Source organism: Cololabis saira, chromosome 5, assembly GCF_033807715.1.
Source record: "Cololabis saira isolate AMF1-May2022 chromosome 5, fColSai1.1, whole genome shotgun sequence".
Classification (NCBI taxonomy): domain Eukaryota; kingdom Metazoa; phylum Chordata; class Actinopteri; order Beloniformes; family Belonidae; genus Cololabis; species Cololabis saira.
In genome coordinates this window covers 38,570,908-38,597,308 of record NC_084591.1, presented here as the reverse complement: position 1 = coordinate 38,597,308, position 26,401 = coordinate 38,570,908, and the positions used below count along the sequence as shown (strand labels likewise).

The following is a 26,401-nucleotide window of genomic DNA, read 5'->3' as shown; positions in this document are numbered from 1 at the left end:
ATAGTAGTAATAGAATATTGGATTCTTGTACTTACCTCTCCCATAGGCATGGGGTTGAATCCACATTGGTTACAAACTACAGTCTTGCACTCAGTGCAGGTGTTGTAGTTGGGAGGGTTCTTGGAGCCGATATTCATCTCAACTTTACACAGTGGACAGCTGGTCTGATCTGCCCCAGGGCCCGTTTTGGAAACTGTTGCTACCTTTGATGGTTGTGGCGGAGCTACATCCACTTTGTTCTTTTGGGATTGATCTGGTGTCTTTTCCTGCTCTGGTTTCTGTTGAACAGTTTTCGGCTCCCTTGCTGGTGACATTTTGGGAGAAACTGTTGGTGTAGTTTTTGGAGAGATTTTGGACAAAACAGACATCTTGGGAGAGACCTGTGCTGGTGCAGACATCTTACGAGAGCTTGGGGGTGTTGTCCTTGACTCATCCTGAGCAGCAGATGATATCAAATTGGATGCTGAACTGAAAATGGAAGAACCAAATCCAAACATTTTTCCACCCAGAGAGTCTGTTGTCTTTGAAACATCAGGGCCTGTTTTAGGACCACTCACGCCAAGAGGTTTTACCGACTCTTTCTGTGCATCTGCCGTGATCTTGCTGGGTTTTAGTCCAAGTTGACTTGCCTGATCAGGTGGTGGCCTCTGATTATTCAGGGGAGTTTTCTGACCAGGAGTTGCGCTGGCCTGTACTTCACCTTCTGGTTCTTTAACAGCTTGCTGTTTTGCATTACTCGGCTTACGTCCAGGTTGGCTTGGTTGATCAGGCAGTTTCTCCTGATCTGTTTTTGAATTTTCTTGCCCTGTTTTTTGATCAAGGATAGGTTGCTTCATTAGTGCAGCTTCAGGTTTGCTTGAGGGTGTTGATTGTTTTCTCTGTGGAGAGACTGACTGTGATATCTCCTTCTGTTTTTCACCAGGGTTTGGACTGCCTATCTTTTGAGGAGTAGTTGGTTTGGAATCATCTTTCGGCTGAACTGGAGTGGAAGCCTGAACTCTTTTGGGTGATATTTGGGACTTCATATTAGGAGGAACTGAAGACTCAGGTGGCCCAACAGCTCTTTTCATCTGACATGTGAGACATAGCCACTCCTTTACCTAAAATACAACAAACCCACAGCCATAAGTTGCTTTATATTATAAATTAAATGAATAAAAACAAAAATCCAGAAAGGAAATAATAAATACATTATATATCAATTGAAATCATACTGCTCATAGTAGTAATAGAATACTGGATTCTTGTACTTACCTCTCCCATAGGCATGGGGTTGAATCCACATTGGTTACAAACTACAGTCTTGCACTCAGTGCAGGTGTTGTAGTTGGGAGGGTTCTTGGAGCCGATATTCATCTCAACTTTACACAGTGGACAGCTGGTCTGATCTGCCCCAGGGCCCGTTTTGGAAACTGTTGCTACCTTTGATGGTTGTGGCGGAGCTACATCCACTTTGTTCTTTTGGGATTGATCTGGTGTCTTTTCCTGCTCTGTTTTCTGTTGAACAGTTTTTGGCTCCCTTGCTGGTGACATTTTGGGAGAAACTGTTGGTGTAGTTTTTGGAGAGATTTTGGACAAAACAGACATCTTGGGAGAGACCTGTGCTGGTGCAGACATCTTACGAGAGCTTGGTGGTGTCGTCCGTGACTCATCCTGAACAGCAGATGATATCAAATTGGACGCTGAACTGAAAATGGAGGAACCAAATCCAAACATTTTTCCACCCAGAGAGTCTGTTGTCTTTGAAACATCAGGGCCTGTTTTAGGACCACTCACGCCAAGAGGTTTTACCGACTCTTTCTGTGCATCTGCCGTGACCTTGCTGGGTTTTAGTCCAAGTTGACTTGCCTGATCAGGTGGTGGCCTCTGATTATTCAGGGGAGTTTTCTGACCAGGAGTTGCGCTGGCCTGTACTTCACCTTCTGGTTCTTTAACAACTTTAGTTGCAGGTGACACTCCTGCAGGTTTTGTTTTGAGAGGAGAAGCTGGCGTAGAGCTCCCCTTCTTTTGAGATTGATCAGGTACTGCAGTTTCTGTCTTTATGTCCAATTTCAATATTTCCTTCTTCAAACTTTCCTGTGGACTATCAGCTGTTATTTTCTGATGTACATGGGCAGAGGTTTTGCTAGGTGCACTGTGAGGCTTCATTGAAGGTCCTGTAGGCTCAGCTGCACTAACAGCTCTCTGCATCTGGCAATTCAGGCATAACCACTCTTTAACCTAAAAAAAGAAAGTAATAAAGATTAAAACACAAGTCATACAGAACAACTTTATCCAAATATTGCAAATATGCACATTAATAAACTGATAACATATTTTACTATTTATATAGTAACATTTCAGTAAAACATTTGCTAAGGATAATCTGGTTTGCTTCTGTTTGAGTGTCTGTCATATGGTCTGTTTGCAAGCAAAACTACTAAGAACATGCAAACAGAGTTGCACACGAATAATTTAATTGTAATTCCTCAGATCAAGATCAAGGCACTTTTTGTAATTCAGCCTTGCTGGTAGTAAGTGGTCTCTGAGTAGTGCTCTTTTCAAGGTAACAAAGGTAAACAGAGATATTAAAATATATCTAATATTACCTCGGACGAATTTGGCATTGGATTAAAACCACACTGGTTGCAGACGGTGTTCTTGCATTCAGTGCATTTGTTGTAGTTGGGAGGATCCTTGGAACCCATGTTGAGTTTAACTTTACAAATTCGACAGACAGATTGGTCTGGCTTGGTAAGATCTGGACCCACTGCATCCTTCAGAGTCTCCGTTCCCCTTTTTTCTACTTTGGCAGGTAATAAGGGAGAGGTCTTATGTTGTTGAACTTGTTCTGGCTTTTTCTTCTCCTCCAGTTTCTGAACAGCAGGTGATTTGGTTCCCTTTGTGGCCTGCATTTTAGGTGAGACTGGTGGTGTTATTAATGTGGATGCTGAATTGAAGATTGAAGAACCAAAGCCAAACATTTTTCCACCCAATGATTCCACAGGTTTCGCAGCATCAGGTTGAGGACCACCTAACTTTAAGAATCCTCCAGCTTCTTCTGCTTGATTTTTCTGCTCTGGTGGCTTCTCAGGACCTTTTTTCTGGCCTTGTCGTGGAATATTCTTTTGAGGAGAGCCTGGTGATGGTGTCTCTTTAGGTTTCACAGATGTTGGAATATCTTTCTGCGGAGGAGGACCTTCCTTCTTAAGTATGCTGGAAGGGGCAGTGATTTTATTTGGTGAAGGCTGTAGTTTCATCAGGGGAGTTCCTGGAGGCTCAGATGCTCCCAGTGCTCTCTGCATTTGACAGTTGAGACATAACCATTCCTTCACCTAGACAAGAGCAAACACAAATTAAATTTAGATCTGTATAGTTGAAGTACAGTGGAATGTATGTTCATTCTAAAATAGTTACTAAAATCATCTCCTTGTGTAATCTAGAAAAATGTCTCTTATCTTACCTCTTTAACATTTGGCATGGGATTAAATCCACACTGGTTGCATACATTGTTTTTGCACTCAGTGCAGGTGTTGTAGTTTGGAGGATCTTTAGAGTCCATATCAAGTTCCACTTTACAGAGAGGACATGTAGACTGGGCTGCCTTGGATACAGTTGGCGAAGCTGAAGTTGTCTTTGGCGGTTCTGCTGGAAGTTTTTCTGCTTTTGGCAGCACTACTGGTGAACCCTTGGCTGGCTGTGGTTGTTGGATTTTTTTCTCTGGTTCCTGTTTCTTGACAGGTGAAGATTTTGATTCTCTTGCAGGAGATATCTTGGGAGAGATTGGTGGTGTAGTTTTGGCCTCATCCTGAACAGCTGAAGTAATCAAAGTGGATGCAGAGCTGAAAATAGAGGAACCAAACCCAAACATTTTTCCAGTCACTGACTCTGCAGGTTTAACAGCGTCACTTTGAGTTTTAGGTCCACCAAAACCAAAGATGCTCCCGGACTCTTGCATTTGGGCATTTCCTTGCTTTTGCCCAGCTGGAACTGTCTTGTCGGATTGTTTCTGAGGTCCCGTCTTGTGGCTCTCTTGAGGTTTTCCCTGACTAGGAGCTGGGCTGACCTGTTTTTGACGCTCTGCTCCTTCAGGCTTGGCTGGTGTTAATATTTTTTTCAGTGGAGAGCCTGGTGAAGATGTTTTTTGTGATCCAGGCTGTGCTGCTGGGGCCTTTTTTGATGAATCGACCAAGGATGAGTCTTTCTGGGATCCAATTCCTCCAGAAGCTCTTTTCACCTGACAGTTTAGACAAAGCCACTCCTTTCCCTGAAAAAGGAAAACACAGGAATCAATTATAAATGAACTTCTGGTTCTGGCAGAAAATAGCCACATAAAGAAGCTATGAGTTGAGATGTCTTACACATAAAAGAAAACAACCCACTCAGACATGATAAGAATGACAGAATGCAGTGTGCTGATTCTATAAAGAGCCACACTGACTTAAATGAAGGCGGGAATGGGCAGATGATCCTTATGTAATGGTGATAAGATTTATGATGTTAATAACACACTAGCCAGTAGGGCTGTTCGATTTTGCCCAAAAATAAAATCTCGATTTTTTTCTCTCAAAATCCGATTTTCGATTACGATTATTTTGTGAATTGACAAAAGGCAAAGAAATGATTTCAAATATGCTGTTTTTTTATTGAACATTTGCCCCATTGGGCTTTAAGTGCAAACTTTGCTCTTATTAAACCAAAAAAGAATGAATAAAGTGCAAAACTCTGTAAAATAAGTTGAAAAAAAGTTTTAAAAAATATAATAAAATATAAAGTTTTATCTCTGAAAAAAAAAAATCAGCAAATCAGCACTTGCAAACATACAGTTAGTTATATTTCCAATTAAATAAAACAAGACATTTTCTAATTAAACTAAACTGGGTCTTTGCATGCTAAATAATAATGCAACCCATGAAGGAGGTAGAGGTGTGTAATGTCAGTCATTACATTTGTTGTTCACATTTGCAAGTTTTTTGCAAGGAACACGAGCCGGTCTACGGCATCTGGCTTGAGGGATGCCCGGTGGCATGTTACAACGCCCCCTCCTACACTAAAGAGCCTCTCCGATGGGGCACTTGTCGCAAGTATTGAGAGGTATTTCCATCAATCATTAATATGGTATCAATCATTAATATGTGTGCTGACAAGGTAAAAAAAAAAAAAAAGTGAAAAATCGATTTTACGATTTTTACATTTTAACATCGTTCTAATTACATAATCGCGATTACAATTTAAAATCGATTAATCGAACAGCCCTACTAGCCAGTTAAGATAGATTTTGCAACATGTATTTATTTATTTATTTATTTATTAAGTTTGTGGGTTATATGTGTATTTAACAAAATGGCACAAAACAGATATTTGTATATTATCATATACTGTATGGCTGAATCTTATTTTGAGTAACATGTTTTTAAATTTCAAAAGTGCAAAAGCAGCTCCTCCATGAATATTTGTTGAAATGACATTGTAATTCTGATCCTGGTGTAGTACTTTCCCAGCCCTTCGATTCAGTTGCATAACATCATCAAGTGACCTCGGACCATCTTTGACAAGGTAGATTCTAACCGTGCATTGAATTACAAAGCCAAGTGTCAAGTTCTTCGTGCTTCACATTGCCTTGAGGATGCCACGTGTATTTACCCTGCATGCAGTATTCCCTACAAAACAATACACATAAGGTGTGTATGTCTGTGTGGCGTTACTGCATGCAGCATTTAAAGGGACTGTTTTACAATGAACAGTCAATGAATGAGCTGCTGAACCTTTTTTCCTTCCATTAGAGTTAAAAAGAAATTATCGTTAGCTCTTATATGTAATTATGGTTTCACGTCATCATAAAAGCAAATATATCGTTCCCTTTTTAACACACAGCCTTTGTGTTGTTTTAAATCTCAAAGGGTTGGGATGAAAAACAGACCAATGCTACTCCAAAACAAATGTCTGTGTGGTGTTAACGCATTTGATATGCTTCTTTGACCAGTAACTTAGAAACCTTGACATGATTATTACATTCTGTAAATTAATTTTTAAACTTTTGGTATGATTTCCCAAAGTTACAAAATAAAATTTAAAAAAGCATTCAAATTAAATAAAACAAAACAAAAAAGCAGCTTCCAAAACCAAAATTGGCTTGATGTAGTGTTGTATGTGCGTAATATGCACATTTGAAAAATTACAACAATATAGTAACAACTCACATCTAACAGTCTCAGTCCAAATTCAAGAGAATTTTGTCCCCAAAACTTTCAAACTGTACAAAGGAAATTTGTTTTGAGATCAAATTCCAATTTTGCTTCATCACTTTCATTTTATCTTTACCTAATAATACCACCATGAGTTCATTCATTGAATAGCATGAGTCTTACCTCGTTGACATTTGGCATGGGGTTAAATCCACATTGATTACAGACGGTGCTTTTGCATTCAGTGCAGGCATTGTAGTTGGGAGGATCCTTCGAGCCCATGTTGAGTGCCATCTTACAAAGTGGACAAGTGGATTGGCCTCCTTTAGGAGCATTGTAGGAGGTTGCTGCTGATGCATTTTGAGCCTCTACAGGGGATTTTTCCACTTTATGTTGGCCTGCTGGTTGAGACTTTGCCTGCTGAGATGCTTCTCGCTTCTTTTCTTGCTCTGACTGTTGGAGAGAAGGTGCTTTGGTAGATTGCATTTTAGGCGAAACTGGTGGTGTGGTTTTCGGTTCATCCTGAACAGTCGAGGCTATTAAGGTAGATGCAGAACTGAAAATGGAAGAACCAAAACCAAACATCTTTCCAGTTACTGACTCCTCAGCTTTTGCAGGTTCGTTTTTTGCACCTCCAAAACCAAAAAAACCTCCTGACTCCTGCATTGGAGCTGGGGTGGAACTGCTTTGCTTCCGCGCAGTTTGACCAGTCTGTTGTGCCTTTTGAGATTTCTGAGCAGATGTTGTACCGGCATGTTTTACATTTTCTGGTCCTTTAGTTGCTTCATCCTTGGATGCCACTGCTATTGATTTAGACTGCACTTTCTGAGGGGAACCAGGTGCTGCTTTTTCTTTTCTCACAGATTCAGCAGGAGAGGGTGTCTGGTTTTGTGGAGCAGAACTTTTGTTGGTTGAGGGCTTTTTCGAGGGTGGTCCTGGTGATGCAGAGGTTCCTTGAGCTCGCTGTATTTGGCAGGTAAGACAAAGCCACTCATGTCCCTACAGCAAAAGATAAATAGCCGAACACTTGAGAATCAAAATACTAGAGCCACATTGAAAAATATTTTAAAAACCTATAAACACTGAATAAATTAAAATAATTACAAACTGTAAAAGATTATCTTAATCATGCTTGAAATTGTAAAATGTTAAAGAAATCATGGAAAAATCAAATCATTACTTACATCGCAGTCTGGAGGGCTGAAGCCACACAAGCTGCACACCTCAGTTTTACACTTTGTACAGGTTTTATAGTTCGGTGGATTCTTGGTATCCATATTAAGTCTGGTTGTGTTACAGACGGGGCAAAGAGACTTGGAAACTGCCTTTGACTCAGACCTAGCCTGTGTTGTTCCTGATGATGAAGACCTCACTGATGTCAGGACAGGCGTTTCTTGTCCCTTAATTCCTGCTTTATTATCAGAGGACTGCTGCTGGGGTGAAGGCCTGATGCCCTCTCGCTGTTGTCCAACCTTCGAGGAGTCCTGCTGCTGCTGTCCAATTTTTGGTGATCCCTGCTGCTGTTGTTGCAATTCTTTTGTGGACCCTCGTGGTCCAGTTTTTGCAGGTCCTTGTTGCATCTTTGTTTTAGGTTTATCCTCCCGCTGTGAAGATGCCTTTAAAGATTCTGGAAGTTCTTCACTCTTAGTCACAACCTGTTGTTGAGCTCCAGGCTTAACAGAGCCCTGTTGTTGTGGGCCCTTGAGTTGGGTTTTGGGCGACTCTGTTCCAGTATTTGACGGAGCTTGTTGTCCCACAGGCTTGTGTTTGGGTCCAGTCTGTTCATTCTCATGCAGCTGTGGTGATCCTTGTTTAATAACAGGCTGGGACTTTTGCATAGATGGACCCTGGCCTGAATTTTGGGAGCTTGGATGTTGTTTAAGGTCTTTTCCAGGGCCCACCCCAGACTGCTGTTCTCCAGATGGCTTCCTCCCAGGCTGGGGTGTGGATTTTTTATCCCCCTGCCCATCGTCTCCAAACAAGCCAAACTTATTTACAGCAGATGACACAGCATTTAGCGGGTTGGCCCCGCTAAGAAACTTTGAAGTGAACATATTTGGGTCTTTTTCTTCCTCCTCCCCCTCGTCCTCTTCCTTCTCCTCGCAGGAGCTGGGATCTACAGGACTGTCAGAGTCTGAGGAGGAGCTGTCTCCTCGTTGTCCCGGTTCTCCAGCAGAGGCGTGAGCTGGAGCCTCAGCGGTGGAGAGGGCATCTACAGCTCCTCTGCTGCTGCTGCTGCTGCTGCTGCTGCTGCTGCTGCTGCTGCTGCTGCTGCTGCTGCTGCTGCTCCCTGGGCTCTCCTCTGGCTCAGCATCTGCATCAGACTTCCTGAAAAGACAAAACACAAATACAAATGAAGTGTGACAAAAAACAGGGAATAAAAGGAGGGCTAATGGGGTTAGGAGGGGTAATGATAGAATATGACAATTTATGAACCACATACGCATAAAGTACCCACTTAGCCACTATGCTGCTTGATAACGAAAACAAAAAAGAAAAAAATAAGTATGATGCATCACTCATTCATTTATTTACTGTTGTGAGCTTTTCACCCTCAAGGTATCTCCCACAGCATCTGGTTTAGTCTTTCATTTACAGGGTTGCATTTTTTTTTCTAAATCTTTCATTTTCTAAAACTGCAATGGAGGGATTTGCATTTAAATACACAGACATAATGCTGTACCATGCAAAAGACTTAGACACTCTGTCTTGTTAACATATCAAAGTTTTAATGACATCCATATTTACTTTCCATTCTCTTAAAGATACAAATAGATAAATAAATAAAATCATACTGATATATGCCTCTCTTAACCTAAATAGAATTTAATAAATAATAATAATAATAATAATAATAATAATAATAATCAATTTTATTTATAGAGTGATTTTAAAAGATCTCAAAGACGCTTAATAATCTTAATCTAAATAGTAATCTTTATTATCATTGTACATCTCTAAACATGACAATGTTTTTGAAAAGAGGTACTTTAAATCTGTGCTCTGTTCTGAGGGAGGTCACACTACATTTGAATGTATAGTAAATTTGGTCCTGAAGACTGCACACTTATTTGTGCACACATTATCTCGAGGTGATCCACGTGGGTTTTTCTTTTCAAACTGTTTCAAAGTTTATTTAGACGGGACAATGCATATTAATGCACACTACATTAAGCAGTGTGAATACACCGGGTTTTATCAGAAATGCTAGTTTCCACCCGCAGTCCCCACAAACAACCAGACACACTCACGCTCACACCTACAGGCAATTTAGAATCATCAATTAACCTAGTATGCATGTTTTTGGACTATGGGAGGAAACCGGAGTACCCGGAGGAAACCCACGCAAGCACGGGGAGAACATGCAAACTCCACACAGAAAGGCCCCTGCCGGGCCTGGGAGTCGAACCAGGAACCTTCTTGCTGTGAGACAACAGTGCTAACCACTAAGCCACCGTGCTTTGACTTCTGCCCTTTATTCAAAATGGTCAAAAATCGGTTTACTTGTAATATTACCACTCTATAATCTGCATATATCTTAATAAAGAGACTGACAAATAAATGTGGATTGTCGTTTAAACTTTGACAGAACATGAAGACTAGGGATTTATTTCACAGTATTTTGTGTTACACAACCACGCTTTATGGAGAAAAAAAAAAGTGGTTTAATCCAGACTGAGACGATCTTCATTTACAAAATAGCCACCTGTGGAACGAAAGCCAATGATCCAGTGTCACTTTGATTTCTTCCGCATTGGCTGTTGTTTTCAGGACCATGGACAGCGTTTCTAGCCGCCCTGACGATCACTCCCAATTCTTAGACAACCGTCTATAATAATCCATGAAAGCATGAATGAGCAATGTCCATCACCCGGGAGGTTACCGCTCCTTAAAATCCACTTCTATAGTAACCCATTTCAAATGGCTGCTCAGCAAATTGACAGGTCCACGTTAAGCTGCTGTTTTCCTTCCGCCCTGTAGCACCCTATAATGTAATAATTTCCTGAAAATGTAATAACGCCTGAAAATGTAATAAAATTTGCATTTAACTCAATCGAAAATGTAATAAAGTCCAATAATGTAATAACTTGACCAATAATGTAATAAAATATCCTGACGGATATTGTAATAACATTTTTACCGATAATGTAATACCTTATTACATTATTGGGAATTTATTACATTTTCAGGTGGGTCTTTTTTTTTTTTCCAAAATTGATAATGTAATAAATATGTTCATTTTCAGTCCAGAGTTCTACATTTTGTGTTTTAAGTATCTAAGAATGTTATATACGCTGGATTTGAAACACCAGAATGACTATTGGGTTAAATTGCAGACTTTGGGTACCATGTAATAAATTTCCAATAATGTAATAAGGTATTACATTATTGGAAAAAATTTTATTACAATGTCAGTCAGGATATTCTATTACATTATTGGGGAAGTTATTACATTATTGGGTTTTATTACATTTTCGATTGAGTTAAGTGCAAATGTTATTGCATTTTCAGGCGTTATTACATTTTCAGGAAATTATTACATTATAGGGTGCTACACGCCCTGAAAGAATTCGACAGTCATCCCCCATCAAGAGCTGGCGACTGTCGAGGAGTCGGTGAGAAATCTCATGCAGGACATGTTTTACAGCAGCAAAGACAAGTAAACACAAGGAAATCTAGCGCTATCTGTGGAGAAACTGCAGGCACATCCGGGTAGGGGCCCAGCAAATGAAGCAGAGTAGTGAATACCGACACTTTATTATTCAAAAGACACATTCAACTGAGGTCAGGTCTGTCTGTGTGGCGTCTATCCCTCTTAATATGCCATTACAACCGGGTTTAGTACCGGCCACTATACCACCAGTAACAACGCTTTATCTGCAGATGTTTATCTTTAAATAAATAACCTATTCATTAAATAAGCAGCATGCATTATGCCGGACCATAGTAAATCCGATAACATGTGATGAGGGTGATGACTGGTCCGAGCTATGGTTGAGTGGAGAGAGAAAATAAATACATACATTTGAAAAAAACATTATCACCAATTTGTGTGCCCTTGACTTGCCTCGCTTTCTGAAATGCTCCGGATGATGGACTACTATTTGAAATGATTTCAAAACGACCCTAGACGGCGAAGGTGGCAAGCTAAAGCGCTGTCATGAATGTAATTTTGCGACACATCATGTTATCCGCGCCGCTTCTCCCCCCCTCGAGGCTGATTTGTGGTTCCACGTTACACCAACGCAGAGCATACGGCGTAGGGTTTCGCGGCGACGCGCAGCGTACGGCGAAGGCTCTGCGTCGATTTACTCACTCCCTCCCGTTCTGAAGCATCCTTCACCCTCTACGGTCACAATGTCAAACGGGAAAGCGCTGCATCCCGGATAAACGGACGGAAAATGTACCTTCGTCAGGGCCGCTTTTGTCCGTCCATCCTCCTCAGACATGTTTCGGACACAAACCGCTCCGTGGCCGTGTATCGGGAGGGATGGAGGGCACCGGGCAGCGGAGGAGAGCGATCAGCGCCCACTCCGCCTCCCGCTCTAGTGCGCAGGCGCCGAATCTGACAGGTGATCACAATATATATCACGCACGGAAATTGAAATTAAAGGGGACAGGCCATTTGTTTCCTTTGAAGTCACGTGTGATTAGTGTCTAAAACTGTCTCAAAGCCTGAGATTTACCCTCATGCTTGATATACTGCATATTTTCTTTTTCATACTCTTTTGGCATATAACTGTGGTGATTACGACCAGTAACTATGTGTAAAATGTGGACATTTTTAAACGTAGACGAAAAACACTTCTTTTTGGTCTGGCTTTTATGTAGCATCAAATTTTATAGTTTTATTCTGTTTAACATTTTTTAGAGGTATTTGTTTTATTTATTTATCTATTTCTTGTAATGTTTTTATTATTATTATTTTATTGTTGTGGACTGATTCTTTTTTAGCCTTCATTCTTGAACTTTTATCATTATTTCATTTTAATTAACTATAGTGTATGTCAGTGTGCATTGGTCTCCCAGTTTTTATTTTTGTTTTTATTATGCTTTTTTTTTCAGTCAAAATGTTAAGCACTTTGTATTTCATGTACCTGGATGAAAGGTGCTATACAAATAAAATTTGATTGCTTGATTGATTGAGTAACTATAAGACCGAGCTATGACACCAATACCAACAAGAGAAACATTCAGTTGCTATTTCACATAAGTATTCAAATGTCCTTTTCGATTGTAGTAAGGTTCATGTTCATTTGCTTCTGCTGGTTGCTGTATAGTGCGTATGAATCAATAGAGAACTACAGGGGCATATAGTATTTTCATTTGTACATTGATTACACACTCCCTCTTGTGTTTACTGGAGATTTTCAGTTAGAAGTTGGTTATTCACTTGCAGGCAAGTGCACAAGCTCACTGAGAATGACTTGGCCACAGTGACTACCCCTTGTCTGGTGCTGGTGCATATCTTCTCTCTCCATCCTACTGATGTTAAAGAACATCCCTCTCCACCCCTTCAGTAGAACAACCTATGAACAGAGATAAACACCTTGCTTTATCATTTTCAGCTCTTTTTGCCAGCTGAGAAAATGCAGTGTTTCCTTCCACTACTATTACTCCATGGAACACATTTTGCAGATCAGTCAATTAATTTATTCTTATTCATAAAAGTATCTGATAAAAACTCTCCCCAGACAGATTAGATACTTGTTTATTTTTACTCAGCATGACCAAAGTTATTTGCATCAGCTGCACTTCATCAATAGCCTGGCCAGTGGACATAGACACAGATACGGAATCTTATGAAGGGTATATTTTACTTTCTAGAATGGATGTTATAGGACGTGAACACCCATGTGTAGGCAACTTCAATCTGTGTAACCTCTTTTTTGTCGCCTTCCCTTAGCCTGGCATATCTCCCAATAGTTATTTTTTAAAGGGTAGATGTGCTATAAATACATGGGCAATTTTGTCCTGTTTTACAGTCAGGGTTATATTTATAAGGCACATTCAGTTTTCTTTATTCTTTTTAATTCAGGTCAAATGCATGCTGGGATCAAATTATTGAGATATTGTTATAGTTTTTAACATTCTGTTTCAAGAACGATGTTACATGGATATGTTTAACTTGTGTTTCTTCATTCTGTGCTCATTCAGAGAATTGGCAGATGTAATAGGAGAATACCGCAAAAAAAATTGCAAAAAAATGGCAACAAAATGAATATATAAAAAAGCCCCCCCAACAGAGCACACTTCCTTTATTTAAAAAAAAATATTTCTACAGTCATTCTTTAGCAAACGCGTGTCTCCACATTTGTGTAAAAATGTACAGGGTATACATTGGATAAATACCAAGTCAATGTGTGGTAAGCGTGAGTGATATGTGTGGGAAGAATGGAGAGCAAGTGTTGTGTGGGCGTGTGGAAGAGTTACGTCATGTGTGATGCATGAGCAGCAGAGTCGCTACAGTCTCTCTTTAGAAAGTGCCAGATTTGGCTTCGCCGCATACACATGCACCGACTTTCTCACTCATACACACACACACACACTCACATACGCAGGAAACATTAATCAGCACAATCTCCATCTGGGGATATAGGATGTAACTTTGCAGTGGGCTTGCACATGGGCCGGAAATCCATCACGTAGCCTAACCCTTTGATACTTAATTCTACCTCATCTGAAAAATCAGGACCTCTTTTTATATGCAAAATAAGTCATGATCCTCTTCCTGTTTTTGTGTAGCATCAGAGCACAACTTATTTTGGTTTGTATGAATGTTTTTTGCATGTCGCCATTGTACAAATCTGAGGAGAGACTCCAGGAAAGATCATATATCTTTGGAGATATAGATTAATTTTGGTATTAAAGTAAATGACAAAGTAAAATCTGAAAGACTCAGCTTCTTTTCATTGCTATCTCTTGTTTTTATTCTGCTTACATCTCAATCCACAAGGGAGTTTATTTTGTCATTCAACATTATTATGTAAGACATAAGACAGCAATGACCAGATGTGGTACTGTACTGCCATGTTTTATTTGTTTTCTATTTGTTTTGTTGTTGTTTTTAACCCCTTGATCTTGTAAGTTTAAATACAGTCCTTTTCTCCTAAGTCCTTGCTCTATGTTATTGTCTCCCCTATTCTTCATGGGAAAACACTCTTTTGGCATATAACTGTAGTGATTACGACCAGTAACTATAAGACCAAGCTATGAGACCAACATACACCTATACATACCTATTCTTCATGGGAAAAGCCTTGCAGATATGAATCGTCCACAAAAAAATCTGAAGCATCACACTGTTCAACTGCACCACTCATTTGTAGACAACTGCGTGCTGTAATGAATTGCCTTCTCTCACGTGTATTAAAAAGGATTTCAAGCTGCTTTTTCAGGGAGCAGTTTGAATGACTTGCATATAAAAACATGTTTCACCTGAGGGTTCTGTTGTCATAAATGTGTAGGCAGCAAATTCACATGAAGTACTGAGGCCTAATTCCCTTCAAAAGCTTTTTCGGATATATTTAAAATTCCATCCAAGCAATTTACCCCCAAGAAACAAACAGAAACACAGATTACTCAAATTTAAAGGGAGTTCAAGTCACTCTGCTGCCTCCCCAATCCTGCGTAGAGCTGTCTTCTGCTCATTACCTAGTATGCCCAGCAGGGAGTGAGTGCTGTTCAAACAGACTTTGCTGAGAAACTCTGAATCACACTTGTACTAAAAACAGATCTGACGCCCATGTTCTCTGCACTCCTGAATGAGGTTTTGATATTTCTGGGCATTCTCATGGGAAAGTACATTTCAAAATGATGGCATATTCCTTCAGGTCTGACCAGATGAGGTAATGTATTTTTTTTTTCCCACTCTTTTAATGTGTTTAAATCATGACCATGGTTTCAGTTTGCAATTCAAATGAAGTAGAGATTTAACAGACTTTGTCCTTTTGGAGTGTAAACTGAGCTCCATGAAAGGAAACCTATCCAGATCAATGTTTGGGGGTTTGAAGCTCATAGGCAGAGACACAGGGCAGGCAGGTCACAAGTCATGCACACACATTCACACGCACGTGTCTGTCAGCATCTGAATCCAGAGCACCGGTCCACAGTCACTCGGCTGACATGGCTTTGAACTCAGGTCCTGCAGCAGACAAACTATTAAGTCCCCCTGTCATTCAGCAGAGGCGACAAACAAAAGTATTGACTGAGGAATCCTGGGATTGAACCGTGACTTTACAATTGGTGGATCACCACTCTATCTCCTGACCAGCTTTTTAGAGCAAATAGTCAGTGTTTGAAAGTAGATTTTCACTCTGCAAACAATAATATTGATGTGGTGACCGCACGTCATTTTAGATTTGTTTTCTGCAGTACTGCTTTTTTTTTTGTTTTGTTTTGCTAATTCAAGCATACCTCATTAAAAAAATGAACTTTACCACATTTTTGTTCTTCTAATGGCGCACCCTAATGTAGCCACCACTCTCTCTTTTTTTATCAGCAAACAAACTGGAACAAGCAGAACTCAAAAGCAGTGCTGGTTTCCCTTTTAATTAAAGCAGCACTATGTAACTTTTCCACCTTAATATAATATTTCCAGAGTCATTGTGATGGTACATCAACTTCCAACAGGTTTAATGACACCTCTGTCATGGTCTGAGGGGTCTGTATCGCCTTCACTGGCACTATGTAACTTTGAGGAGCATGGTAGGAACCCCTTCCACACTAGTGGTAACGCACTACCGCTTTTGTCCAAAGGAACCGCCAAACTCAACAAAAGCTGAAAGTTGCATTGTGCTGCTTTAAGTTGACACGCTGGAGTAATTTTTAACTCCCTCATGGATAAAACTGCAACATCCACAACAACAGCCAGCAAATACTTCCAATTCTTCTGACTAGCTTGCTCAAAGAAGACGCACCTCTCACGATGACCCTTCAGAAAGGCGAAGCAGTTTTTTCCAGGCATGGTCGTCTCTGGAGAAGAGTCGGATGGTTGGGGAGCGACGACCTTCATGGAAGTATATTGCAGTCCTACTCTACTTTTCTCGGTCTCTGCCTGTGGCTTCCGCTGGGGCCACCAGGTAATCCATACAGTAACCTGATCACACACACGTTGCCAGTGTCATTAAATTTACATCTACCGCATGAAGGGGGTAACATGGAGTTGCACTACCTTAGATGGAACCAAAGCATCAGTGGAATACACCAAAATGATAGCTTTTCTCTGTAGATTTATACAATTATTGCTTCTTTTTTCTATCCCGGAAAGCCTGATTGTTATCAGAAGAATTCAAAGCAGATTCATGGATCTTTCAAGCATGTAATTGACCATTAAATTGTGCTAGAATGTGCATGACACACAGGTAAGCACATTTAAACGTTAGCAGCATTTAGCAGTCTACTGTGCATTATTTTGGGGGAGAAAAACATCCCCTCCCTTCCTCAGTCAACATCTTTCTCGAGCATTGCACAAATCTCTTCAGCCTCACAGTCGTTTCGCCTGATGAGTGACCGCTGCTATCTCTCATACTAAAAATACCCTTAAAGACAGAGCAACGACAAGACATCAGCACAGCTTTATCAGCTGCTTTCGCTTCTCTTATCTCTGCCTTCGAAAGATTTCTTAGGTTAACATATATGTCACGCCTCCTAATCCAGACAATCAGTGATCAAGATATCGCTGCAGATCAGCGTCAGGCTGGCGAAGAAGAAAAGGATAACATTGATCTGATTATAAATAAGGATGCTGAAGTGATAAATATAATTAAGACGATGAACAAGAACAGTGCAGAAAAAGCTGGCTCCGTCATGCTCTCTCTTGGGCAGCCAGAGCAGAACTGTATCTGCTTTAATGCAAGTGTAAGTCTTTATTAAAGCTGGCAAATGCCTTCCGAGAATAACGTCTAACTCGCATTCTCTCCAGCATCTGACATATTTTATTGTCAGCGGCAGTCTTTTATTTCAAAACACAAATGTTGTGAGCTGCGTTTGCAGCAATGTTTCTCTCTTGCAGACAATTTACACAGCCTCCCTCTGAACAAAGCAAATAATAATGCTTGTAAAAGAGAAGCAGAATAAGTGAGGTTCTGTGATAATGTCTAGACAGCAGGCTTTATATAATTGAAGAGGTGTAAAAGTAGACAGAGTTTTGGACTACCTGCAGCCTTGCCAGCATACGGTGTTGGAGGTAATCGTAATTCAGAATATCTCCAGGCACTGAATCCACAATGCATGTTTTTCTTTCAAAGAAATCCAAGGATCTCACAGGGAAGCAACTTTCATATTGTGCATTAACAATAACAAATCATCTTAACCCTTTTTGTAGGTGTCCAATGTCTGATTATTTTTAGTGATCAATATCTTCTGATCACACATTTATTAGTGGACAATAAGTCGAATAGTATGAGATGCAGTTCCACAGAAAGCATTTAAACATATTTGTAACAGATGGAATAAATTATTGAGAAATGGCTAATAAAGGGATGATGCAATTACCAGTGGAGGTTTAATCAGGCAATTTCAGCATGTCTTCATTTTTGACTCTCTTAGTATTCCTCTGGTGCCACATGAACGCTCCATTTGAAATAGAGATATTAGCATTACATGCGTGCATGAGTGCGTATGTGTGTGTGTATGTATGTGTGTCTCAATGATTTCTAAGGTAGGGACCATCAAAAATTTCAGGCATCACCCTCTGGTGTGGTTTTTATATGGGAATTCTGTAGTTTCTTTTTGATAACACCTCCACTGGCACCTGTCTGGTGCAAGACTGTTGAAACCTGTGTGTGTGTGTGTGTGTGTGTGTGTGTGTGTGTGTGTGTGTGTGTGTGTGTGTGTGTGTGTGTGTGTGTGTGTGTGTGTGTGTGTGTGTGTGTGTGTGTGTGTGTGTATGCACACTGTACTGAAGCTGCCCAGCGAGAGGATCCATTCTCTCATCAAATATTCACCAGCAACCAAGGGCTTCCAGCTGGCTGCTGCTATAATACGTACACACACTGCAGTGTTACTGGTTCACATGTATTCACTGGAAAAAGTGCCTTGTGAAAATGTTTTAACAGTGGGTTTTGTGAACCATTTTTTATGTTTACAGAGCTCCTGTCATGTGTAAATGTAATTTCCCCATCTTTGAAACTCAGCTCCACACGTGGTGCGTTCATGCATTTTTTAAGTACATCATTCAAATCTGCCTAAAAAAGTGTTCATGTATTTTTTTATGCTACAATAATTGATGACCAATACTCAAAAATGTGATTGAGTAGTGGTAGATTATTCATGCAGTGTTCAATAAGAAAGTATAATGTGTGCATTAACCCTGATTCCTTCTTCATTGGTGTTATTGATTATCATTATGTGCCCTGCAGCTGAGGGCGAAGGAGCGCCACCTTCTACGAGGAGCCCAGCCTTTCCTATAAAACTGCAATGTCACAAAGACAGAGTAATACCATTATTATTGGGCTTCATTTCATGGTTGGCCCAAGTCAGTTCAGACTGGTTCTGCAAATTGAGATGCTATGGTTGAGGGATAGTGCAGACATTCACTCAAGCTAGTTTCCAATATGCTTTTAGACATGGAAAAATAATTGCTTTGCATTTATATCATTTTGCAAACATGAATGTTTAAAGATTTTTATGAACAGTCAGACACATTTGCATTTTGCTAGACTGCACTGTTTTTTTTAAATTAACCTAATAATCCTAATGAGTGATGTATAACATTAATGACGAATCTAATGTATTCACTTACAAAGTATTAACGGATTCAGGACGCTTTGAAGAAGGTTTCTGGAAATGTCATGATGAGTGAACAATCTGCTTAAGACTTTTAATAAGATCAGTCATATAAATCCTGACTTTCTCTGTGGATGACTCTTTCTGCTGTCGCAACATCTGTTGGTACATTACAGCCTTCAGCGTCATCCCTGTGTTCAGTGTGGAGCCCATTCCTCATTCTCTCACTGGGTAAAATTCTTTCTCCCCCCTTGTCCTCGTTCCTCATGTGTCATCTCCTCACTGCAGTAAGGAAACTTCATTAAAATAGAACAGTTGATACATGCTTTTCTTTCTTATGACTAAGCTGGTTTCGCCTTAATAGGACCCACCTTTTTACTCTTGCTTTTAGCTGAATTTTAAAGGTTTGTTCTTACCTGTGTGTGACCCCATTTATGCTTACTGCCGTGCCTGTTTTACTCTTTTACTCTTTTTGCTCTTTGCTATTGCTTTTATTGCTGGTTTTATTCTGTTTGCTATATTGTTTTTTTTCACTGTCTTAAAGCTGCTTTGTTTTTATTTGCTTGCTTTGCTTATCTTCTCTTGACATGTAAAGCATTTTGAGTTGCATTCTATGGCAGGAAAGGTGCTATATAAATAAAGTTTATTATTATTATTATTATTATTATTATTATTATTATTATTATTATTATTATTATTATTATTATTAATAAAAAACATTCTGTGTGTAATGCATCTTGAATTTTGTTGTTTTCGGTTTCCTTCTGAGGACTTTTTGTCTAAGCATTCATACAAAATGTTATTCTAATTAGATTAAATAAATAAAGATGCTACAGTGCACCATATTAATTTATTTCTGCACACATATTCATATCAAAACAAAGGGAGAATGAGGGGAAATAAAATATATTAATGTGTTTACTGATTAGACCCAACTAACGGCAGTGGAACAGGAAATCAAGAAAGCTGATTCAATCCGCATGACTATATGTTTTTTGTACAAATCTTGTGCCATCCACAGCCAGAGAGGAAGAGGAATTCTTGCAACCACTCTGAATGCCAGTAGAGGTCATATAAGTGTATTGGCAGTCATGCTTTTATCTATAATCCCCATGTGAAATCACGGTATCACAATTATGTGCTCATTTGTATATTTCTAGATGTTGCGATCCTCTGAGCACCTTTAAATTAAGAACCTGCGTATAATATTGCTGTTTGACTTCGTGGGCTGATTGTTGTTTAACAACCTTGGCCAGCTGTTGGGGCAGACCGAGTGCAAAGGTCAGAGTGATGTAATAAGAAAGAGGCAGGGATAAAGGGAGGGATTAGAGGGCAGAACAACCCCCACGGGGACATAAATGTAGTGATTACAGCCAGCTTAATGACACTGCATTCACTGAGTCATCCTCATGCGCATACATTCACGACTTGAGCATTACTTTCACTAAACATTTTGTACTACGATGCCTACTAGGACATGATTAATAAGAAATTTGTGGCACAGATGCATTTATTTTCAGGCAGTTTGATAAAAAAACATGTTGCAAATATATAAATAAAATAGAAATTAATGATCAGTACTATCTGATCTGCATTTTATTTTTTTCATTTGCACTTGCTAGATTTAGGAACTGGCAGTAACATCATTCACAGTTTGCAAACTCTAGAAGAGCTAAAGCCCCAAGATGAGTAGTTGCAGACCTTTGTGGCTACATGTTCTTTCATTTTTTTCCAATTCTCCACCTCCTCCTCCCTCTCACTGCCTGATTCACTTCACACTTTCGCTCTCTCTTGCTGTCTCATTATGCCTTGCCTGCTTTCCTTTGGCTCTGCGAGTTAGGAAAAAGCCAGATGATCTACACCTCCCTTCCTACTCACTTCCTCGCCAGTCCTCTCTGCGCCTTTTGTGTCTCGTGAAGCATGGGAGCCGTGGGAAACATCACAGCATGATACGTGGTAGGCCTCACTTATACGTGCGCAGAGATTCTCTGAGGAATCGTGATGAAGCACATGCTCGTGCTGCCGGGTGAATCATGCTGAATGAATAGACTGAGTTTTTATTATCTTGTATAGGTGTTGCATGTGAATATTTAAAGCAATATTAACAAACAAAGATCACAACTGAATAAAGAGGCAAATGTATAAGAACTGTAGAGGTCATTCCTACCTCTCCTGATGCTGATTATTTTAAATACTGGCTGCCGAGGATAAATACTGTACTGTTCCCCAGTGACAGCTGTACGAGTGAGATAACACCCAGGACATGTTGACACATTTCTGTTTATGTTGATTGTTTCTGAAAGTCTACAGTGCTTCCGCTTCCCTTTCTCCCTTTTTGTTTTGTGTTCTGTTTTGTTCCCATCGTGTTTTCAGTGACAGCAAACATGACAGAAAACACCAAAGTCATTTCCATTTAATGTCCAAGTGCAGAATGAGATAGCACTTCATCAAATCACTTAGCAAAGCGAGGAGAATTCGCTTTGACAGTTAACCTTCACTTGTCATGTTGACAACATTTAGAGATAAAAATGAAGGTTTATCTGCCTGGGCACATAAACAAATCCTAAATGCAACAAGGTGATTGTTTCGCAAATATCAAAAGTGCAGGAGTTGGGACGTGAATGGATAAGATGCAGGCTTGCAGTCTGCAAATCCTACCTGAGTATTTGGTTTGGGGCCTGACTGTGCAGGAGTTATTTGTCAGTTGGAAAGTATTACATTGAATTGTTCCCATAGGACTTAGTTTTTATGTAATGCAGTCATAAAAGCACAATTTGAATTTATAAGAGCATCAAATGATTCCCCCATTTAGTTTCAATTTTTCCAACTTTTTGATTACATAATGTAGAGAGATTTTATGATAATTGAACAAAAACTTTTATTTATCACTTTATTGCGACTTTATTCATCATGAACTTTGTTTGATTTTGTGGTCCTTAGTTTGTCATGAATATTGCTGTTTGTGGGAGTTTGACACATCACCGACATCTTTTTTTGTTTCCTTGTAGCATTATCACGTGACTGCTGAATAATGTATAAAAGCCGTAGATTCAAATGCACTTTACATTCTTTAAAATGACAGTAATCTAGTAGATATACTGTCATTTTTTTTGTTTTGTTTTTGCACAAAAATAGCCAAACTCAATCACAAGCTGCACGCAGAAGACGCTGTACCAGCAACATATGCAGCATAATACAATGACAGCTAATAGAGCGTGATAGCCTTAGAGATCATTTATTGTTTGTTCATTTTCTACTGCCTCATAAGCTCTCTTTGCCTCTGTGACATTTTCATCTGTAATAAAATGTTCCGGTGAACTGGTTTCTGAAATGGCACGAAGAGAGATTGCAAAATGAGAAGCAAAGTAAACACGATCATTTTCACGAGGAGACAGAAACATGTGAGACAACATGCTTGCTGCAATGTCCTTTTGGCTTTTTTTTTACCTTTCTCTAAATATTAAGTATATTTAATTAACTTATAATTGTTTCCTGACCCTTAAAATGTAAGATTCTTATAAAATACACCCCAGAGTCAAACCTTCTTTGGCATTTATTCCCAAAGCTGCCCATGTAGCATGCGTGTGGATGCAGAACATCCACTCGGAGGGCAAATGTCAGCATTAGTCTTGGGAAAGAGAAAAAGTCACATTTGAGCTTAACTAAGAAAAACCATTGTCATACATAGGCTATGTTAGAATAAAATCAACGAGTGGCGACTGAGTCTGCCGGCTAGAAGGGAGCACGCACCAGAACAACGGTGTTTAAACTTGACACAAAGAGAAAAAAGGGGCTTTGATGCAGAGGATAGTTGAACTGGTTGAGAGCCTGTTGCTATGGTAGCCATGTGGAATAAATCTGCAGTATGAATTCCATTCTCAGATGCCTTCAGCTCCCCACTGACTCAGGTGGACCGAGACGGAATATGAATGAGTATCATAGTGAGCAGCGTGCGATTACGAGGGACACAAATCCAAACCAGCTGTTACACATGCCAACACAGAACGCTGTTATTGATTAGGATTATTAAATCACAAGAAAAGAAAAGTAAAGCTGCCATTTTATCTTCTTAGAAAATGAAATAGATATGCATCAGCCAAAAGAGTCTTGCAATATTGCTTTAAGATGAACAGGCGAGATTTTGGTCCGCTGAATGCTTTACTAATCCACGATTTCAGTCGAAACAGAACAATTTTGTAACGCAGCCAAAATATTAATGAGACTAAATGTACAACCAGACACAAGTATAGCCTACTGACAAACAGAATGCAAAAGAGATCAGGATATTGGTGAAAAAACACAAACCTTCAACACAAACAAAGGCAAGAAACAACTCCCAGGGGCCAGGACCTAGTACTATATGACCAAAGACATACATTAAGGTCTGGTTTGTGACTTTAAATATCTGGGTGAAGACTGTGAGAAGCTCAGGAAGGAGAGCAGTCATCTACCAACCTGAAAGTTGATACGTCAACTTCTGGTCTTGCAGTCCACATGCCAAAGTGTTCTTGGGCGAGACACTGAATCCTGCATCGCCTCTGATGTGTCCAGTGGGTTCATGATAGAAACACGGCTAAGACTAAGTAGAAAATATATCTGTTTAGATCTCCACACACTAAGAGCGTGCTGTGTGAATGTGGCTTGAACAATAAATCTTCTAAAAGCACTTTTAGATTAACAAAACAACCCCCCGAAACCAAAACACATAAGAGACATTATAAAACAGATTACACACCGGAACGGGAACTCTACATCGTGAAAGGTGGAACTCATGGCAATGATAACAAGCAAAAAGATGTCACTGCATTGAGACTGAACAGCTTAGCAGACATAAAGCAGAACAAAAGTCTTTCTTTCATGTTAAAATGCAATTTTCAGTTTCATTTGAAGGGATTTTTGCTTACGGTACTTTTATTAAGTCTCGTCTAGTTCTTGCCATCTTCTGTTCCTACTATTGGAAAAAAAACAGAATCCAAAGTAACTTTGGACTTCTGTCCTTGGTGTCTCTGGTGACAACTGCGTATAATTTCCAAAACACAAAGTTGACAGTTGTAAAAATGACCAAATATTTCAACATGGAAATGCCAGTGAATGGCTGACAGTTAAAGGTATTCCCTGTTGAAGTAGAATTATGGAAATATTTTGCAACATCTATAGATGAGAGTGAGCCCTCCGTCCTGCAGCTGTCACGGTTTTTTGAGTTTTTTTATGTTTTTTTTTTTAAATTTAGTTACCTGTTTTAATTTGAAAACCCTTGTCGTTGCGTTTTGGTTTTGTCTTGACTTCCCTTGTGCCCATCTGCCCTGATCATTTGCACCTGTGCTGTGTCCCATCAAGTCCCATGTGATTATCTTGTCTTGTCCTTCCCTTGCTCCCTGCTGATCTGTACTGTTGTTATCCGCATGTTTCTTGTCATGTTTTTTCTGTTTTTTGTTAAGTTCAGGGTCTTGATTTTGTTTTGTTCTGCTCAGCAGCACCTTTTGTATATTAAATCACTTCTTTTTTTTTTGGAACTCCTGTGTCCGCTGCATCTGGGTCTTACTTATGCCTCAACCGTGACAACAGCAAACCATCAAATCTTTAGTCAACACAGCAAAAAACAGTTTGCTGTGAAGTAAAGAAAAAAGGATAACAACTGGGCCGGCTGTACTGGGGGGGTACTTGGGCCAACAAGCATCACATTTACACCCCTCTGGAGATGTTACAGGCTCATCAACAAAACATCTATGATCTATGAAAGACTGTGATGGCATACTTTCCCTAAGTCCATTATGCTGCCGGCATCATGGGTACTGACTTCATACTTCATGGTGGCTAAGCTGTTCTCCATCATGGACAATGTCTCCCACCCCCTTCATGAGACTGTCAGAGCCCTGGAGAGCTACATCAGCGACCGGCTTCGTCACCCGCGATGCACCACCGAGAGACATCGCAGGTCCTTCCTCCCCGCTGCCATCAGACTATATAACAAGGCCTGCTCTCAGTAGCCAACGGACAATAACTGTGCAATAATATAAGATGTGCAAATCATATGTGCAATATCTACCAGTCTATCTCACAACACTCTACCTGCTTTTTTTGCACTGTTTTTTTCTTCTACTGTATATACTGCTCATATTCTGTAATTATACATATTTTACATATTTTATATATATATAATTTTTGTATTTTTTATATATTTTTTATTTTTTACTTTTTAGTCTTTTTACCCTTCCCCTGCATGCGTGTGTTAAGTGTACTGCTGCCAACAAAATAAGTTTCCCCACTGAGGGAGAAAATAAAGGAATATCTTATCTTAATATCTTATCTTATACAGGGACCGAAACATTGTGTCCTATCATTTCCACATGTGCGAACTAGTGTCAACAACAACACTAGCTCACAGAGCTATAGTCAACATCGTGGCAGAGGTGACGGTGCAATGAAGTATCACAGACGAGAAAATGACAGACTGACCAAATATGACACCAAACAAAAGTCAATCTTTGATGACATTATAGATGTGACTAAATTTTTATATCTGTTGGGGAACTGAGTGCACTAAGAATTAGAAAAAGCTCAACTGTGTCATTTAAGAAAACAATTTATCGATAAGACAGACAAAAAGAAAATAAAACAGTGATAAATGTATCAGGAAGAGGTGGATGAAGTGATGTCAAGTGGAAGTGTTGTGATCTGGGTTGGTTTCAGTTTGCTAGGTCTTGGTTCATAAACATTACATGTCCAAAATATTAATATACCAAACACCCAAGGTTTTCCATCAATATATCTTTTATTCTTCTCTGATAGTACAGGTATGTGTAAGTCCCACGATGGCAGGATTTATCAAATGTCATTTTTGAAAGAGTAATTAAGTTATGAGATATTGTCAGATATGGAGTAGTCCCCACACAGGCCAAATGTAAAAGGGGATATATTATCAAAAACATCACAATTCCTGTGCATCAGAAGATACCAGCACCTCAAAAAACACAGACATAATACCCTGCCACATGGTTTGGGGGAGCCTTGGCCTGGACATGTTTCATTCAGTGAGCAGGGCAGACCACCAGGATTCTGTGACATCACAAACCCAGATGGAAGAAGGATCATACAGTCTTCCCATCTGTATCCCCCCCTGACAGCCCGTAATGTTGCAACTGTTTCACCTTGGAAATGAGCCGCACATGAACCTTTTAAGACCTGTTTCAAAAGACAGCCGGGGTAGACTGGAGCCAAATGGCAGATGCCGCCCCCTAAAAGCAGCTGCTGGAAAAGTCTGATCATCCCATCGTCAATACAAGATCTTGGCAAGAAAAAACAATACAATTCAGGATAGTAATTCTGATATTTCATAAACTTGTAGAAAAGTAGATCACTTACAGAAATACATATTGTATTCTTTTATATAAATAACATGAATGGAAAAGAATGAACATATTACTTATTTCTTTAATAAAAAGTTCTGTAAGATATTTCAATTTTTTTTATTTTTGAAGATTAACGGTCCAAATATTAAATGTGAGACA

At 39.6% G+C, this 26,401-nt stretch overlaps 1 protein-coding gene across 1 annotated transcript in view; it reads right to left on the bottom strand.

Annotated features, from left to right (window-relative positions):
• pclob (piccolo presynaptic cytomatrix protein b) overlaps positions 1-11,624 on the bottom strand; it is a 75,409-nt gene extending 63,785 nt beyond the window's left edge. Inside the window, exons 1-7 of the mRNA XM_061722790.1 lie at positions 11,573-11,624; positions 7,349-8,492; positions 6,348-7,163; positions 3,443-4,246; positions 2,589-3,314; positions 1,255-2,220; positions 36-1,100 (exon numbers count right to left, since the gene is read on the bottom strand). Coding sequence (XP_061578774.1) covers positions 36-1,100; positions 1,255-2,220; positions 2,589-3,314; positions 3,443-4,246; positions 6,348-7,163; positions 7,349-8,218 — 5,247 coding nt within the window. The 5' untranslated portion in view covers positions 8,219-8,492; positions 11,573-11,624. The remainder of the gene's footprint in view (positions 1-35; positions 1,101-1,254; positions 2,221-2,588; positions 3,315-3,442; positions 4,247-6,347; positions 7,164-7,348; positions 8,493-11,572) is intronic.
• Positions 11,625-26,401: the final 14,777 nt, after the last annotated feature.